General features: G+C 51.5%; 1 protein-coding gene and 1 long non-coding RNA gene across 7 annotated transcripts in view; one reads left to right on the forward strand and one right to left on the reverse strand.

The window, feature by feature from the left end:
• The window catches only part of Tcf7 (transcription factor 7), a 28,884-nt gene extending 22,863 nt beyond the window's left edge, over window positions 1-6,021 (reverse strand). For 3 of the 6 annotated variants that reach the window (XM_013111637.3, XM_013111640.3, XM_005067778.4), the window contains exons 1-3: window positions 5,659-6,017; window positions 5,443-5,509; window positions 4,865-4,989 (exon numbers count right to left, since the gene is read on the reverse strand). In XM_013111637.3, coding sequence (XP_012967091.1) covers window positions 4,865-4,989; window positions 5,443-5,509; window positions 5,659-5,910 — 444 coding nt within the window. In that variant the 5' untranslated portion in view covers window positions 5,911-6,017. Of the gene's footprint in view, window positions 1-4,864; window positions 4,990-5,442; window positions 5,510-5,658 lie in introns of all 6 variants that reach the window. The other 3 variants (XM_013111635.3, XM_013111638.3, XM_013111639.3) reach the window with 3 other exon arrangements.
• Window positions 6,022-6,093: 72 nt separating this feature from the next.
• On the forward strand, window positions 6,094-13,465 carry LOC110340476. The gene is made up of 3 exons (XR_002382296.2): window positions 6,094-7,980; window positions 12,354-12,431; window positions 12,991-13,465. It is a non-coding gene; the product is annotated as an uncharacterized LOC110340476 (long non-coding RNA).
• The last annotated feature ends 5,572 nt before the right edge of the window (window positions 13,466-19,037 follow it).

Genomic DNA, 19,037 nt, shown 5'->3' on the forward strand with positions numbered 1-19,037 from the left:
TTCCACACCAAAACTGATGTCCTCAGATTCTGAATGAGGGCTTTGTATGGACCAAACCTTTATGGGGGGGGGGCTTTCAGGAATAGCACATCCCACCCAAGAACCCAGGGCAGGGCAGGTGCAGGGTAGGAGCCTGGCAGCCTGAGCCCTATACCTTCAGGGTTCAGACAATCAGATCTCTCCAGCCTGAAGAGAAAGCACAGCCCTCTAGATGGGAAGCTATGGAAGGTCCATGAGCCACCCCTGGGCCCAGGAGAGCCAAGATCAACCATGGCCAATACCTGACCCAGCTGCCCTAAAGTTGCAAATCCTCACTCTACTTCTAGAAGGGTGCTTGCTAGTCCACTGTCCAATAGGAAACCAGGAGACATTAACAGAAGGTCATAGGTGCCCTGGAGAGCAGCACCCACTGCCCTGGTCTGATGAGCTGCCAGGGTGAACGAGGTAGCCAAGGCCGGAAGCCCCACTGTCGAGAGCTCCTGGAGCAGACACCTGAAGTCAGCCCTGAATGAGAAGGTGGAACCCACGTGATGACCTGGGGAAGAGACGGCAAGCTGAGGGCACGAGTGTGACAGTTAGAGGTAAGGGGGGTCTCTAGGTGTGGGCCCCACAAGGACACAGAGCTGACTACTGTGAGGGCAGGAAGAGGACATGGGGAGCCTCAGCACTCAAGCTGGGGTACACAGTGTAGACTTTCCTCCACGAGCAGTGCAAGTCCCAGGTGGTCCAATGAGGCAAGGTCTGGCCCTGGCTCCTAAGAAACCCTTTCACTTCTACGTGACTGCTGGTCAAGGTATGGGGCTGGGGACGGAGAGGGAGGAAAGGGGACCCTGGAGGAAGCATCGACTGCCATCTAAAAGACAGCAACAGGGTGGGTACTGGGCGGGCGGCATGACAAAGTAAAGGATGGAGAGGTCTGAGATGTATCTGGGGACACATCCCTGATCCACATAGCTGTCTGGAGGGAGGCCCAAGTGCATGCTGGGCCCTTCCTTGTCTTCTTCTGGTGAACAACCAGTGGCTTTCAATGCTGCTCACTGGAATCCCTTACAGCCATAGCTGGGTCTTCCCCAGGACAACTGTGATTATATGGTCATGTGCATCCTGGTGCCAAACTCCACCTAACTCTCCCTAATAAGCTTCACTATGACCTAGACTGGTGCCCGACCACCACTAAGTCTTGCAGCAAACCCTCTCCGTGGGGAAGGCTGGATGGCATTTCTCCTCACTCAGCTCTGACAGGAAGTACACAGGGTAAGAGTACCTCCCTCCTTGGCTCCCAGGGGTCCTGCTTAACCTCTCACTCCTGCTCCACCAAGGGTTCACTGCACCTTGGACCTCAATGCAGGAACAGAGGGGAGCCCAGGAGCCCAAGGATGAGTCCTGCGTCTCCCTTCATTCTCCAAACAGGAACAGCTGTTAAGCTCACCAGATGAACACATATACAAGTATCAGAGAGCTGTGGGGACTGGGGACAGGGAAATGTGACCTCTGCCATGGACAAAAGCCTCAGCTTAAAAAAAACAAGTTGAGATATAACTCACATACCATAAAACATACCACTTTTTTTTTTTTTTTGGTGTTTTGAGATAGTGTTTCTCTGTGTAGCTTTGTAGACTGGGCTAGCCTCCAGCTCACAGAGATCCGCCTGCCTCTGCAGACGCTTGCTGCCAAGCCTTACATGACAACCTGAGTTTGATCCCTGGAACACACACAGAAGGAGAAAAACAACTCCCCCAAGTTCTCTGACCCCGACACACATGCAGCAGCATACATGTATACATACACATACATGAACGCAGAAACAAACAAAACACCCCACACAATCCCTAGCTATTGGTCTGGACCACTAACTGCCTACAAGTCAACAGGAGATACCCCACCAGCACCGGTTGAGGAGTCAGCTTTGACCAATTTCCCATTCCGAGAGAAGGTATAAAAGAAGCCAAAACAGCCGGGCATTGGTGGCGCACGCCTTTAATCCCAGCACTCGGGAGGCAGAGGCAGGCGGATCTCTCTGAGTTCGAGGCCAGCTTGGTCTACAAAGTGAGTTTCAGGACCACCTCCAAGACAATACAGAGAAATCCTGTCCGGAAAAAAAACTAAAAAAAAAAAAAGAAGAAGAAGCCAAAACACCAAAAAAGCTACTTGGGCAGGGGGTGAGAGTCTGTGTTCCATGGCAGTTGGCTGTGAGTCAGGCATTTGGCTCATTGCTCTGGGCAAGGCCCCAGCTGGCCTGTTTAAGATGTCTCCCTCCAATGTGGTAGCCACATGGGCAGAGAAGGTCCTGGATCAGGCTTTCCATGATACCAAGGGAGGCCTACCCATTGGTCTTGGGCATCTCAACATAACACTGATGTCCTGTATGCCTTCAGGAAAGGCTGGGCAAAAAGAGAGGAGGTCTATGTTCACGGCCAGTCGGCAGGGCATAAACAGCTTACTGTCTGTATTGCTACAGGAGTGTGGGAAAGGATTAGCTTTGGCAAAGGACTTCCTGCCCCAGGGCCCTTGCAAGGCACTCCTTACCTGTTAGGAGAATGAGGGCGTCTTTCCCAGCACCACACAAGCGAGCCTTGAAGTCAGGTGACAAATGGGCTCCCAAACCACGGGATGAGCAACTTTGCTTTGTAAAACCAAATTCTACTTGAAACACCCACATAGTTCTTCACGGGTTGCAAGCTACTTTTACTTTTTTTTTTAAACCTTTTGTTATGTGTTCTATCAGGTTTGCTTAAGAGATTCTCTCATGCCGGGCGGTGTTGGTGAATGCCTTTAGTCCCAGCGGGGGGGGGGGGCAGAGGCAGGCAAATCTCTGGGAGTTTGAGGCCAGCCTGGGCTATAAAGCTACACAGAGAAACTCTGTCCAGAGAGGGGGGGGGGTGTCTCTCTTAGGCCAGGACAATGGCTTAGCAGCTAAAAACACTGTGCAAGCCTGACAATCTGAGTTCCATCCTCAGAACCCATGTCAAAGTGGAAAGAACAGACTTCACTGAGTTATCCTGAATGTGCATGCCCTCATATACATTACACACATGCACATGCATGTAATAAATAAGATAGTCTTTCTACACTCATGCACGTCTATCTCCCTGCCCCAGCATCCCTCCAACACAAGTCCCTGCTTCTCTCTTTCTAGCCCTGCTCAGTCGCTGATGCCATGGCCAAGAAAGCCAGCACCAGAGCCTGTCCTCCCACTCTGGTGTTTCCAGAAGACAGTGACGAAGACAGTGGCTGAGAAGGAAGGCAGGGGACAGTGACACATAGATATCCATCGGTTGCAGCTTGAGGACTCCAAAGCAAAATCCGCACCAGCCCTAAGCCAGGCGAGTGCTGCTGGTCGTGACTGTGGGAACCCGCTGTTCTCCTGCTCTTGGGCCTCTCTGAGTCCCATCACCCATACCCTTAGACTGAATAGCCCCCTCCACCCAATGCTGGCACCCCTAGATGTCTCCTGTCTCTGGCTCAATCTGTGAGTAAACCCCAAAATCACACTGCCCTCTCCCTGTACTGCTGTGCTGTCCTTAAAACCTAGGTTACCACAGTGAACCTAGTCTTAGCTCAAGTCACAGTTACCACAGTGAACCTAGTCCCAGCCCAAGTAATGCTTGCCAGTGATTTCAAAGTGGTAGATTATGCCAACTGGCCCCCAGATCAATAGCTTTACACCCATTGGGGATTTTAAAAGGTTATCTTCAAGGCACAAGTCCCTAGAGCAAGTGGCAGTGTTGAGAGTCAGCCACCCCTTCACATACAAGAGAAGCACCTCATATACCAAGTCACCCCAGAGCAGAAAGGCAGGCACAGACCACACGGCTGACATGCAGAGCTTACAGGTGAAGAACGGGAAGTCCATCTCTAGAGTGGACCAGGTTTCCCTCTGCCACCAAGTGGCCCAGACCCCCTACTCCACCCTCCAGGCAGTGAACTTAGCCAAAGCTTGCTTCTGGAGAACAGCCTGCATCTACCGTCTCACCTCCCATCCGCTTCAATAGGAAGCTGCTTTCAGAGCATCCTGTCTTCCGAATGGACCCTGCCACGAGCCATCAGAGCCTCTAGCCTGGGCCCCCACCTGCACTGGGCTTACGGCTATAACCACTAGACATCCATGCTCTCCACACACCCTAGCCCCCAACTGAGCACAGCCTGGAAGCCTGGTAGGGACTTTTCAAAGGTGGCGTTTTGCTGGTACCCAGCTCAGAACCAGCAACTCGTTCTTTACCTACAGCTAAGGGCCAAAGGTCTGGGTCATGATGAGCACAACCATGCCACAAGGCCTGACACTAACTCATGCAGCTGACCCCTAACCAACACCCTTGATTTGTAGCACATTTATCAAACCCTTCCTGGTGTGTGTGAGGCCAGGCCAGCCACCTCAAAACCAAGGATCCCTAGCAAGGCTTATGTATCGCCGGTAAGGACAGTTGACCAGGGAAGGTAGCTCCTGAGACACATGTAGGAAATGGAAAAGATTAGGTCTACCCCTTCTACTCTCCGGGGCCCCCTTGCTTATCTGGAGAAAGCTAACGCAAAGCTCTTGCTCGGGGTATGCACAACACGCTAGGGAAACTCAAAACAGTTTTCAGAAGACCCTGATCCCCGACCGCCGACCCCAGCACAGTCCAACACCGGCACCTGCTTGAGCAAGCTGAGAGGACATAGGCCAACAGCAGGTGAGAAAGAGAGGGTTGGGAGCCCAGGCACCCCTTCAGAGTTCTCCTTTGGGGTTAGACTCCACTGAGTGTGCGTGGGAAAAGCGCATCTAGGAATTCTCATCTGGGCAGAAGTCCTTTTTTGTCCAAGCTTCATCTGCATAGACAAGGAGGTAGCCGGCCCATTACAGGGCCAGACTGCTGGGGTCACTTACCAGCGGGGGTTGAGACTGGGGGTGCTGCCCTGCTCCGGAGGCCGATGGGTAGTGCATGAGCAGATTGAAGGCAGAGTAGACAGTCTCTTTGTACATGCCGCTGGCACACTCCGGGGCCTTCAGGCCTGGAAAAACCACAGCTGGGTCAGACACCAGCCCAGCCAGCTGCTCCTAAGGGCTGAAAACTGTCTGATCAAAAGAAAAACAAAAAAACTGCCAAGGGGGTCCCCTTCAAGTTCGTGACTTGATAGGGAACGGGGATAGGCGAACGGGTGAGATTATCCGCAATGCCAAGTTTTGGGGTAAAGACCCAGAGTCCAGGCCTCCACTTAGCGGCCGGCCGGGACTTGACTTCTCACCCCGCCCTCTCGCCTGGGAACCTTAGCCAAGGCTGGCTCCTCAAGGCAAAGGATTAGTCAGTCACCTGGGCTGGAGGGGAGGCGGAGATGGCGGGGGTCTGTTTACTCCTATAAAGGTCAGGGCACCGGAAGTGACTCTAGCTCAGCGGCGCCCGGGAAACCCGCCCCCCACTCCCCCACCCCGAGTTCTAGCGCCTTCCCGAGCCGCGCAGAACTCACCGTCCTCTAGGGACTCTGGAAGTTTGTCCGGGAAAAGTCTCTGCGAAGTGTGCTCTCGTCCCAGGGCCTGCGGAGCAAAGAAGAGGGACCGTGAGGGGTGGAGGAGACACGAGGGGATCCAGGGATGGGACCCACGAGGGCCGCGGGCGCGGGGGGCGGGTCCGCACGATCCCAGCCAGGGACAAGGCCCTCAGGGGAGGAGCGGGCCGGGCTCACCTCGGGCGCTCCCTCGGCCTCTCCATGCACCCGGACGCCGGGACCCGCGCCCCCGGCGCCTGCGGCCGCGCCCTCGGACTCATTCACCAGTGAGGACTTGAGCTCCGCCAGGTCCCTCTCGGGGCCCGCGGCGCTGTCGCGGCTCTTGTCGTCCTGTTCCTCGCCTTCGTCTTGGAAGGCCAGAAGCTCGTCGGGCGCGCCGAGGTCGTCGCCTGCACCCGCACCGCCCCCGCCCGAGTCCAGCTGCGGCATGGTGCGCTGCGCCCGCCGGGGCGCAGGGTGCGGGGCGCGGGAGGCGGCGAGCCCAGGGTGCGGAGCTCCGAGCCCGGAGCGCGGCGGGCGGAGCGCGCGCTGACTCCGCCTGAGCGGCCAGTGGGCGCGGGGCACAGCCGATTCGGGAGCTGGCGGGTCGGAACATCAAAGGCGCCGCGGGCAGAGAGCCGGGGGCGGGACGGGCGCCGGGGCGGGGCCGAGATGGGAGGAGCTAACTGCAGGCCCCGCCCTCCTCTCCCTGGAGAGACCCGGACAGGCCTATTGGGCATAGTCTTAAAGGGCTAGCTCTCCTCGCGCTCTTCCCAGCATGAAATCTGTCCCGAAATTGTAGGACTCTGCTTCCTTACCTATAAGACAGCCGCAACTTGCGCCCAAGTTTCTCTTTCAGCTGCAGAGAATGCGGTTCCTTAGACCCGTGGGTGGTGTGGGTGGCTTGTAACCGTAGTGTGAACACCGTCTTGTGCCTGATCTGGAGGCTTCCTAGGGCCCGGGCTGCTGGAGGATGGACCCATCCACCCCCACACACACCTCTGCCTCTTTCACCATCCCTGCGCCGACCGGGGACCTTATTCCAGACCTCCCGCCAACATAGACACAAGCATTCGCGCCTCAAGTTTATTGAGCGCCTGTTGCATGCACAACTTCAATACTGAAAATATATGACATGTGGCAGCTCCGAGACACAGAGGACGAGGAAGGACCGTGGCTACTCATGTGGGTTCTCCAGCCACTCGCCAGCCCGCTAAGACTTTTCCAACTAAGTTCGATTCCTAGAACCTGCTGCCCAGGAACTGAGACTTCCGGTGGCCACGTGAGCCACGTGATTCGGTCTTGGGCTCTTTAGGCAACAGTTCAATACGGGAAGTTGCATCCCAGAGCCCATTGACTCTGAGGCTACTTAGGGCCGTGGCTTCAGTGGCATCTCCTTCTCACTCAGGGCCGTATCCATGCGGACCTCCAGGACACGGATGGCCTTCACCGGCCACTGTTTCTGCAAGACACTGGACCCTTTGGAAAGTGATGTAGTGAACTGAGGGCGCACACACCTCCGCCCCAAGCACCTCTTGCGAGAGCAATTGGAACAGAGGGCAATTTGTGGAGGAGGACACTAGCCGCCTCTCCGGCTCCGGGCCTCAAAGGACTCCTGGCAGCGGCGCAAAGCCGGCCGGAAGACAGCCGCACCGCCCCTCCCGGTCCAGGCCCAGCCTGCCTGGCCAAGGATCAAAGAGACAGGGCCTTGCTTCTCAGCGCTCAGATCCTATCAGCGCCCTGCCAGCGAGGCTTCTGGGTCCTCCAGCTCCCGGTTGGGATGCCCATTTTTTCTCCCTCCCCAGAGCTGAGGGACTTGGCCATTAGTGCTCAGCTTGGCAATAGAGACGCGGTGCGGATCCTGTCCTTGGAGCCTCTGGAGTCTTCCTCCCGCAGGTGCCAGCTTGCTGCTGATTTTGACCCCATCCTTTCAAGACTGGGGGCAGGGCAGGAGCTCCAACGGAAAGAGACAGGAGAGGAAAGATCCCGGGGCGAGACCTCCCTGACCTCAGCTCTGAGGTTGTCGGGTCTGGTTCTGGGATGACCACCTTTCTGAGAAAGTTGCTGAGAAATTAAGATCATCGTAAGCACTGTGAATCCTCCTGAACGACTCCAGTTTAGGCAAAGTTGCTTCCATGCTGGTTAGCATACTATGAGCTCCCAACTGATGCAGGCCATTGGGGACCAAATTTCTCTCTATCCAAGAAGACAAGTCAGGGAAGGAGAGATGTGATCCCCACCCCCGCCGCAGGCTAATTTTTTTCCCAACTTGGCATTGCCCTTTTATCAAAGAGCAAGGTCTTTCTACTTCATTGGTGCAGTAAGCAGCTTGTCTTCAAACGGTAGCGAAAAGGGAATTTTTTATATGCCCTTATTTGGCAAAAGAAAATATACTTTTTCCTGATGTGTTCACCCTCCCACCCTCAAGTGTCTTTGGATGACTTTATAGAGCTGTGAAATCCCCCAAGCCTGGGAACCACTGCCCTGAGGGATCCTGGGCTCTCAGCCTCACCCGATCTGGTGAGCATGGGAAGGGGGTGAGAAGGGGTGAGGAAGGGGAGGACAGGGGTAAAAGGGCTCAGTCTTCTCTACATCCACACTGAGCAGTCTAAAGGCTTGCTGAGGAGTCGCCACTGTGTGCTCCCCCACGACGGTGGCAGGAGTACAGGTGGGACCAAGAGACCTGAAGGGGTCAGCATGGCGTTGGGGTGGGTGAGGTGGGGTGTGTGTGTGTGTGTGTGTGATTCGTCTGGGTGTGGAAAGCCCCAGGATTTACAGAGCTAATCCAGCCTAGGCTATGTAATGAGATTCTATCTGAAGAAAATAAAAACAAATAAATAGGTAGCAGGAGCCCCTTGCCCAGATAGCACTGCTTCTTTGATCAGCACCTGACAGATGGCTTCATATACTAGGTGACTACAGTGTGCCAGCATCCTTAGGAGCTTCATACTCATTTAATCATTACTGAACCCTGTGACATGGGAACAATCGTCCCCATTTTACTAATGAGGGAACTAAAGCTCAGCGAGGTTGCCTGAGTCACTCAAGGTGTCACAGCTTCAATATGAGGGTGCTGAGCTGAGCTTCCAGTTCCTGGTGGTTAGACACCATAACCCACACCTGACCACCACACTTATATTCCAGTAGGATCCCAGAGGAGCTCCCCTCACCCCACCCCCACCCTTAAGACAGGGTTTCTCTGTGTACCCTGGAAGTCCTGGAACATCTCTTGTAGACCAAGGTGGCCTCAAACTCACAGAGATCTGGGTGGCATCTTGCCTGCCTCTGCCTCCCGAGTGCTGGGAAGGAACTTCGTATTTGATGTGTGGCATTGGCAAACAAAATGCTGAGGAAGCAGCTATCGCTAACAGAAGATCCCGATTTGGGGTGATTCTTATTTCATGGAAGGACGAGGGAGAGGACTAGGTGATTACAGTGGGATGTGGTTCGGTTGGAAGAATGCCTAGCATGTGTGAAGGCCTGGGTCTGACCCATAGAAACTGAGGGTGGTGGCTTGTGCCTGTGGTTCCAGGACTCAGTGGATATATGCAGGGAATCAGAAGTTCACGGTCATGCTGGGCCTATGACATAGGATCCTGTCTCAAACCGGTGAGGGGATCTCTCAGAGTGATGTGTCTCAGTGGCCAAGCCCTTTGGTGGCGACTCCCTCGGAAGTTCCAGAGGGTTGAAGGACCGGACCAGCTGTGGGGGAGATCCAAGTTTTCTGTGGCCGAGCCATGGGTGGTGACTGCAAAAGAGACTTCATCTTTATGCAAATGAACCAGGTGAACTCGGTGGGCCTCAGAGGCTGGAGTCAAAGGACCCCTTCAGGCTAGACAGCGGAGAAATGAAGCTCTGGAGTCTCTACCCTGTGGGGTCAGGGACAAATCATTGGCTTCGGAACCTCAGCATCGTCATGAGAGGAACAGGCGTTGACCTGGGCCTGCCTCTCCCTCATGCTAGCGTGGGGCTGGGTGAATCACTGTCTCCTAGTAAAGAGCTACACACAAAGCCTGGCACATTCCAAGGCACTAATAAATGGGTGCTCGTGAGCTCGATATTTTTCGGAAGTTGTTAGGCTAATTGGCTCTTCATGTAATGCCATGTAAATCATCTGACTGTTCTCATGGCCTGAGCCCACTTAATCATAGCTAAGACTGAAAATACACATTTCCTCTCCTTTCCTTTCAAGTTCCTTTAACATGAAAGGCCCCTGTGAACTCTCTGACCTTTTCTAACAGGGAGATCCTTGAAATGTGGCATTTCCAGAAAATGGCTCAAAGGAGCCCCAGATGGATTGAGTAAATTACAGCAGGGAGGGAGGCTGAGGGGCAAGCAGAGAGCAGCCCTCTTCCTGCCTGCCAGCCCACTTGCCATCCTGCTGGGACTTGCCAGGAGCTGCCTGCAGGGGAGTTGCAGGCTCCAGGCAGAACAGCTCCCCCACGGGCGAGCTTCTCTAGGGACAGAGCTGGACACAGTCCCTGAGGCAGACTGTGGTCTGTTTCTAGAAACTCTCTGGAAACTGTGTAGTCTCTGTCTCTGTGTAAGGATGTGTGTGTGTGTGTGTGTGTGTGTGTGTGTGTGTGTGTGTGTGTGTGTAGGATGTATGTAAGGAGAGATGTATGTGAGGGTGTGTGTAAAAGGAGGGATGTGTGTGTGAGGGGGATGTGTGTAAGAGTGTGTGTTTAAGGAGGGATGTATATGTAAAGGTATGTGTGTGTAAGGGGGATGTGTGTGTGCAAGAGAGGATATGTATATGTAAGTGTGTGTGTGTGTAAGGGTTTGTGTATAAGGGTGTGTATAAGAAGGGATGTGTGGACCGGGCATTGGTGGCACACGCCTTTAATCCCAGCACTGGGGAGGCAGAGGCAGGTGGATCTCTGTGAGTTCGAGACCAGCCTGGTCTACAGAGTGAGTTCCAGGATAGCCTCCAAAACAATACTGAGAATCCTTGTCTCAAAAAAACAAACAAACAAACAAAGAGGGGATGTGTGTGTAAGGGGAATGTGTGTGTAAGGGTGTGTGTAAGAAGTGATGTGTGAGTGAGGCAATGGTGACACACACCTTTAGTCCCAGCACTCCAGAGGCAGAGGCAGGTGAATCTCTGTGAGTTCAAGACCAGCCGGTTTACAAACCTACACAGAGAAACCCTGTCGAAGAAGAAGAAGAGGAGGAGGAGGAGGAATGAGTGAGGGTATGTGTATAAGGGGGATGTGTGTGTAAGGGAGTGTGTGTAAGAAGGAATGTGCATATAAGGGTGTGTGCATAAGGGGCTGTGTGTGTAAGGAGGGATTGTGTGGCGCGCACACCACAGTGGCACAGTGGCATCATGCGGTTGCCTAGAAATGGAGCAATAAGTGGTAAGGATTGATTTCTCTCCCTCATAGAGAAGGATGAGGACCAGGATGTACCTTGGTGGGTAGAGTGTTTGCTGAGCATGTGACACACTCTGTGGGTTTAGTCCCCAGCACCACATAAGCTGATGATTCCTGGGCAGTCATTCTAGTTTAATTGGTAAGCACCATACCAATGAGACATCCTGTCTCTAAGGTGGTTGATGTTTCCTGAGAATGATCTTTGAGGTTGTCTTCTGGGCTATACACACACACACACACACACACACACACACACACACACACACACACACCTTTTAAAGAGTGAGTGCTGGTTAAAAGCAGTGACTACGCTGGTCAGTGGTGGTGCACCCTTTTAATTCCATACTTGGGAGGCAGAGGCAGGCGGATCTCTGAGTTCCAGACCAACCTGAGCTACAAGAGTGAGTTCCAGAACAGCCAGGGGGCTACACAGAGAAACCATGTCTCAAAAAACCAAACCAAATCAACAAAAACACCAATAAAGCACCGGCTGCTGTTTTAGAGGACCCCAGTTTGGTTCCCAGCACATACAGATAGTTCACACTATTTGTAACTCCAATTTCAGGCCACTCTCTCACGGCCTCTGCTGGCACCAAACATGAACATGATACACAGACATAGGCACAGGCAAAATGTCCCTACGTATATAAACTAAGGGGTGTATGTGTGTATGTGTGTGTGTTTAGAGTCATTTTTGGCTACATAGGCAGTTAGAGAACAGCTTGGAATACATGAGATTTTTTTTGTTTTTTTTTGAGACAGGGGTTCTCTCTCTGTATGGCTTTGGAGCCTGTTCTGGAACTCACTCTGTAGGCTAGGCTGCCCTTGAACTCATAGAGATCCACCTGCCTCTGCCTCCCAAGTGCTGGAATTAAAGGCATGTGCCACAAACGCCCAGCCACATGGGATCTTGTATTTAAAAAAAACTATAATGAAAAAAATATATAAGGAAGAAAGCTGGCTTGCTAGATCATGCTATAATACCTGCTTTTGGGAGACTAAGGCAGGAAAATGGCTAGTTCAGGACCAGCATGAGGTACATAGTGAGTTCAAGTACAGGACAGGAAACTTGGCAAGATCCTGTCTTTAAAAAGTTCAAAAAGCACATGGAGTGACTGGAGGTACAGCTCATTTGGAAATCACTTGCCTAGCATGCCTGAGGGGAGGCCTTGGGTCCAGTGCCCAATATAGAGAGGAGGAGGAGATAGTGGTGGTTTTATGCAATACCAAAAACTTATAAACAGCATAATGGCTGGGCATGGTGGCACATGACCTTAATCCAGCTCTCAAGAGGTAGAGACCTGTAGATCTCTGCCAGTTTGAGGCCAGCTTAGTCTACAGAGCAAGTTCCAGGCCAGACAGATACACAGTGAGACCCTGACGAAAGCAAAATAAATAAATAAAGCTATTTTAACTATGTAATTTGTCCTGATGAAACCCAAAAGAACTTGGCCTAAGATGGGGGATTAAGAAATATGTCTCACAGGTTCAGAGGGCTGTTACCACTCTTTTCCACAGGCCAAATTCCATACTGGATTCCCAACAAATGTATCTGGAATTCACTCAGAAGGAATTATCTGGGTCAGAGACAGCAAGGTAAGCCTGGGGTGTTTGCTGTGTGCACTTGCCACTCAAAAACTGGATAGGTCCGGTATCCCCAATCTACCAGGGGCTTGTTGTGCAAGTCCAAGTAATTTCTCTGTGTTCTCCGGACCCAGAATTATCCAGAAACTGCAGGTATCCCTTACATGGTTTCAGGGATGCAATGAGGGGTCCACAGCCGTGAGCCCAGAGCTAAAAGTCAAGCAGCTTTATGAGACAGGGGTGTGCCAAGCCCCTGCCTGGATGTGGGAGCTGCCTGCAACTTCAAGAGAGAAATACTCACATCAACACTGATCTGGGCTTCCTAGGCCTCCTGAAGTAGGAATGCCTCACAAAGCAAGAGGAATCACTAGGTATTTGTCAGTCTGTCTGTCTGTTTGGTGTGGACAGAACTCTCCTATCTAATGTACACTGACTTGGAACTCACTACAAAGCCCAGGCTGGCCAGAAGCTTGAATTTTTCCTACTGCAGCCTCCGGAAGGCTGGGATGGTATGCGTGATCTGCCACACCAGTTTAAGATCTTTATTTATTTTCTCTCCTTTTTTGCCTAGGTACCCAAGAATGACCTTCAGCTCCCACTCTTTCTGAATACTGGGCTTGCAGACCTACACCATTGCTTTTATGTGGTACTGGGAATGAATCCTGGACTTCACGCTTGCGGGGGAGCAGGGGGGGCAGATGTTTATCAATTCTCCTGGATTTCCACCACTCCTGGTTTGGGCTTCTGTTGCTGTGATGAACACCGTGACTGAAGCAAGTTGGGGAGGAAACGGTTTATTTGGCTCAGGCTCCCACATCACAGTCCATCCCTGAAGGAAGTCAGGACAGGAACTCAAGCAGAGCAGGATCTTAGAGCAGGAGCTGACGCAGAGGGCGTGGAAGGGGACTGCTTACTGGCTCGATCATTATGGCTTCCTCAGCCTGATTTGTTATGGAACTCAAAAATCACCAGCCTAGGGATGGCCTCACCCACAGTGGGCTGAGCCCTCCCCCATCAATCACTAATTAATTACAACCAGATCTTATGGAGGCATATTCTCAATTGAGACTCCCTCCTTTCAGACAAATCCAGCTTGTGTCAAGTTGTCATAAAACTAGCCAGCACACCTAGCGTCCAGACTGGGTAGATCACAACTGTCTATAACTCCAGTTCCACGTGGTTCAATGCCTTTAATCCCAGGAGGCAGAGGCAGTAGGATCTCTGTGAGTTCAAGGCCAGCCTGGTCTTCAGTTATCCCTAGATCACTATTCTTTTAGTATTTTTATCAGAGGGGGTGCTATGCTGAGTTGGTTTTCTCCTTCCATTTTGTTTTTGAGGCAGGATCTGCCATTTCTGATGTTGTATGTACTCCAGGATGGCTAGCCTTGGAGGTTTTGTTTTGTTTTGTTTGGGTGGGGAGAGGGATTCAAAGCATGGTTCCTTTGTGTAACAGTCCTGGATGTCCTGGAACTCACTCTGTAGACCAGGCTGGACTCAAACTCACAGCTTCCTAAGTGCTGGGATTAAAGGTGTGTGCCACCACCACCCTGCAGGAGCTTTTGACTTATTCTTCTGTCTCTGTTCCCTGTTTTACCACAGGAGTCCCGGAATTAAATATGTGTGCCACCCCATCTGTCTTTTTTACATGTGTTCCAAGGATTTAAACTCAGGTCACCAAGCATACACAGTGACCGTTTACTCACTGAGCCATCTTAGTGGCTCTAGTAGTTGGTTTTTTGTTTGTTTGCTTGCTTGCTTCCTTGTTTTTATTAATACTGTTAAATTTGTTTTATTTATTTTGTGTGAGCAGGGTGCTAGTGTTTAAATGTTGTTCACAAACTGCAGAAGTTAGTTCTTTCCTTCCACTATGTGAGCTCTGGGAATTGAACTCATTGTTGTTGTTGTTGTTGTTATTATTATTATTATTGTGTGTGTGTGTGTATGTGTGTGTGCATACTATAAGGCACACTCAAAGATCAGAGGACAACGCTATAGAATTGGTTCTTTCTCTTCACATTTTTTGAGTATGTAGGGTTGAATTCTAATCACCAGGCTTAAGGAGTAAGCATCTTTACTGGCTGTGCAATCTCACTGACTCCAGTGGACCTTTCTAGGTAGAAATAGGACCCATGAATAGTGGTGCAACTAATAAATGCTTTCCACCAGAGGATGCAACCATTGCACAAAGGTCCAGCATGGTTTTCAACTTCTTGGGATACTGCGGTAGCATTTCCGTTTGTTAGTTGGTATCTCTGCGGAGTCTGAGAGGTCTCTGTCCTTGATGGTCTTGTCCTGTTTCAAAAGCCTCCCACCTTTGCAGGTCTGCAGTGGTCCTTTTTCCCTTCAGGGATCCCATTGGCCTCTGCACTGGAGACACTCAGGCCATCCCAGCCTCTTGGTTTGATCCTCGAGTCTCCTGTCCTTTGGTTGCTGTGTCTTTGCCTCTTGGAGATCAATAGCTGCATTCTGGCCTGACATAGTGGCACAGGTCTGTGACTCCAGTTGCAAAAGAGTCTCAAGCAGGAAGGTCTTGAGTTTAAGGCCAATCTGAGTTATATAGGAAGTCCAAGACAGTTATGGGCTACAGAGCAAGCCCCTGTCTCGAAAGGGAAAGGAAAGTTAAAGATTAAAAAGGGTCGGAGATGTAGCACAGTTGGTGGAGTGAACTTTTTTTTTTTTTGGTTTTTTTTTTTTTTTCGAGACAGGGTTTCTCTGTGGCTTTGGAGGCTGTCCTGGAACTCGCTCTGTAGACCAGGCTGGCCTCGAACTCACAGAAATCCGCCTGCCTCTGCCTCCCGAGTGCTGGGATTAAAGGCATGTGCCACCAACGCCCGGCTGGTGGAGTGAACTTTTATGCATGCTCAAAGCCCTGGATTTGATCCGCAGCATCAAATAAACTGGGCATGGTGGTGCATGTCTGCCATCTTATAACTTGGGAGGTGGAAACAGGAGGATCGAGAGTTCAAGGACCTCCTCAACCATACAGTTTAAGGCTGGCCTGGAGTTACAGGAGACCCTGTTTCAATAAATGAATGAATGAATAAATAAATAATTGAGAGATATCTCAGTGGTTAAGAGCACTTATTGCAGAGGGACCCTGAGTTTTATTCCCAGCATCCAGGTTGGGTAGAGCACAACTGCCTGTAACTCCAGCTCCACGGGGTCAACATCCTCTTCTGGCCTCCCCAGGCATTCACATGTGCACACACAATACATATTCATAGTGGTGTGTGCCTTCGGTCCCAGCACTTGGGAGGCAGAGGCAGGCAGATCTCTGTGAGTTCGAGGCTGACCCAGTCTACAGAGTGAGTTCCAGGACAGCCAAGGCTGTTACAAAGAGAAACCCTGTCTCAAGAAACAAAACAAAACAAACAAATATACAAATCTCAAAACTAGCTGTTTTCCATCAGAACTGACTTGTGTACATTGTGGGCAAGGCCTTCTGGAACCTTCTTAAGTGGAGGTAAGAAGATGATGCTTGTCTGTCAGAGTTGAGAAGCTGGGGGTAAGTTCGTGCTGGAGACAAGCTCAGGGTGCTTGGTTCAGGGCAGGTGCTTGCATCAACAGTGGCCATTGGCAATCACCATCAGTGTTCCCAACCAGTAGGACAAAGCTGGGGTGAACCCCTAGAGGTACTTTCCAGGCACCAACTGGGCAAGTGGCAGCAGTGCCATGATCGTGGGTGGAGAGTGGAGACCAGGTAAAAGGGTAGGGAACCTGCTATCTGCTGCCAGCAGAAGCATCCAGAACATTCTGCCTGCTGGGAGCCTCCTCCAGCTATGAGTCCAATCTCCTGATGTCTGCAGGCTGAAGGAGCACTGGCCCTGAGGGTACAGACAGGACTAATGGGAGGAAATTACTCGAGAGATTTCATCGGGCCCGGAGGAAGCCTACCAACCAGTCAGAGCTGGTGGACCATGGCAGCCTACTCTGCTGAGTTCTTGGGCTGTAAGGGCGTGGGAGCAGAAAGAGGGTTTCTTCGCAGGCACACAAGATGTGCAGGTTACACCACAGGTCCCCCCAAGGATAAGGGCAGTCCCCTCTGTTTTCCAGGTGACTCTGCTCTGCCTTGATCCCATGAGCCTGGGCACACATCTGACTAGCTGTAGGGTAACTGGCCCCAAATGGGGGCTGCAGGCTGCTTGGGAAGGGGAGGTCCTACAATAGATCCATCTCAATGGTCCATTATGGAGTTGGAGTCTGTCAGCTTTGTGCCCCAGTACCCTCTCCATTCTGCTAGACCCAGGAAGGGCAGAATCTCCCTCACTTCCTTCAGTTTGTTCTAAAACCAGGGATGGGAAGGAGAAAGATGAGAAGCAGAAGAGGAGGAGATCCAGGGTCTCAATTTTGGCTTTGCCATTTACTTTGGGAAAGTCACTCTGGGCTTGTGGGATGTCGAGATCACACTTCCTGTCTCTTACAAGGGTTCTTGTGATGATTAGAGGAGTTCTCACATCTGGTGAGGTGGCTCATGAGTAAAGTGCTTGTCATGCAAGCCTGATGACCTGAGTTCGATTCCCCAGACCCCACATAAAGGAAGGAGAGAAACAATGGCATAAAACTGTCCTTGTGGCATGAGTGATACCCTCCCAACAACAACAACAGCAAGAACAAATACCAACAGCAATAATAATAAGGGGTTAATGAGTTGGCTTAGCAGGTAAAGTTGCCCTGCCACTAAGCTTAACAACCTGAATTTAATCCCCAGGAACCACATGGTTGAAGAAGAGAAATGACCCTACCATGTGGTTTGATCTTTACATGTGCACGCTCAAAAAAAAAAGTAATAAGAAAATGAGCAAATTTTTTGGGTATTTCGAGACAGGGTTTCTCCATGTAGCCCTAGCCATCCTGGAACTCATACTTGTAGACCAGGCTGGCCTCAACCCAGAGCTCTATTTGCCTCTGCCTCCCAAGTACTGGGGTTATAGGTGTGTGCTGCCACTGCCCAGTCTGCAAATAAAATGTTTAGAGTTATTGTTTTTAACATAGTCCTATATTAATGAAATAGATAAAAAAAAAACAACTGGACAGCTCAGCCCTACCAAGATTGTACAAGGGGCCTTACACCAATTATCTTGTTTAGTGGCCACAGCCTAAAGGCGGATGGACCATTATTAGAGAAATTGAATCCAGGAAGATCATGATCATGTGCCTTGTCCAAGGTCAAGCAATGACAGGAAGCACTCTCTGCAGTTGGCAGCTTCTCAAAGGAGAGGAGGTGTCCCCCCAAATGGGTGAAATATACAGACAGTCACTTGGGCTGGAGAACTTGAGGGATGGAGACTGGGTTACAAATTGTAATCCTGCTGAGCGATCTCCACCACGGGGACCAGAAAGTAGGGAGTTTCTGGGCTGGACAGTCCCAAGGTCAGAGGAGGGGCTGGCTGCTTGTCCTGTGGAGGTAGATGATGCTGGAGAGGGAGCTGGGCCACCATAAACAATCTGGAGGGACAGGGCCTGAGAGCTGGAAACCCTGGTCCCCTGCTTAGTGTCTGAGCACCAGGCTTGGACTGCTCATATCATTTTGAACTCTTTCACTGGCAGAGATAGATGCCCAGTACACAGCAGCTGGGCCCAAGATGACTCCAGACACACGCCCAGCTCTTTGCTGTGTACCAGCGCCTTCCTGTCTGTTTTCGCCTGTACTGCAACCCTGAGCACGCTCAGTCCATTTCACAGACGAGGAAATTGTTGCTCAGAACAAGGAAGTGAGTCACCCAAGGGCTCACAGCTCAACCCTGGTCTTCGGCTGTAAGCTGATGCTAGCTCTGCAACGCAAAGACATCTCCCTTTCCTAATGTGAGAATGCTAGAGGGCAGGAAGAACCCCATAGGTGAAGGCCCCTTCAGCACACAGGTCTTTCTCCAGATGTTCTGGGGAGAGTGATGGATGGATCGGCCCCCTGAATGCCAGAGTCACAGCTCCTAGGTTTCCTAACGGGACAACGTGTCTCAGGGGTCCCATGGCTACTTATTCACCAGACTAGCTCTCTGAAGCTTCTCCCTAGTCTGGGTCCTTCCCAGTTCTCACAAGGGACGTGGGTTGGACAGGTCCAAGCCATTGTTCCAAAAAGTGTCCAACCAAGCTCTGCCTCACTGAAGGGAACAGTACTGTATTCCATGGAGACTTAGTTTGGGGTTCCCTGGGGTCCCCTGCCCTGTGCCTCAGTCCCTAGGTGGATCTGTCTGGGAGCAGGGTGGCGGCTGGGTCCTCAGAATGCCACCAGCTCTCACGGTGAAAGTACCTCCTTTACCTGGGGTCACTGGTGCTTCTCCCCCCCCCCGACACTGAGGTTTTCCTCAGCGTCACTGTGCTGAGTTTTTGTTCACTGCTCTGTTATTAGTGACAGAGGGATTTCCCTCGGGGTCAAGCTTGTCTTTTTATGGCTTTGGAGTCTCTGTCCTCTCCCTATTTGCTCTTGTGGAGCTACAGATAGTAGGGGCTAGTTTAAAAGTAACCCCCATTTGTACCCTTGCCTTGCTGTCCTTGATCCCAACTGGCCTGAGGGGACCCCACAATATCGCCAGCTCCGAGGGCAGTCTCTGGGGAAGATATGCATGTGCTATATTTTTTCTTTGTTTGTTTGTTTTGTTTTGTTTTTTGAGATAGGGTCTT

This window comes from Mesocricetus auratus, unplaced genomic scaffold (assembly GCF_017639785.1).
Source record: "Mesocricetus auratus isolate SY011 unplaced genomic scaffold, BCM_Maur_2.0 Super-Scaffold_100007, whole genome shotgun sequence".
NCBI classification, from domain to species: Eukaryota; Metazoa; Chordata; class Mammalia; order Rodentia; family Cricetidae; genus Mesocricetus; species Mesocricetus auratus.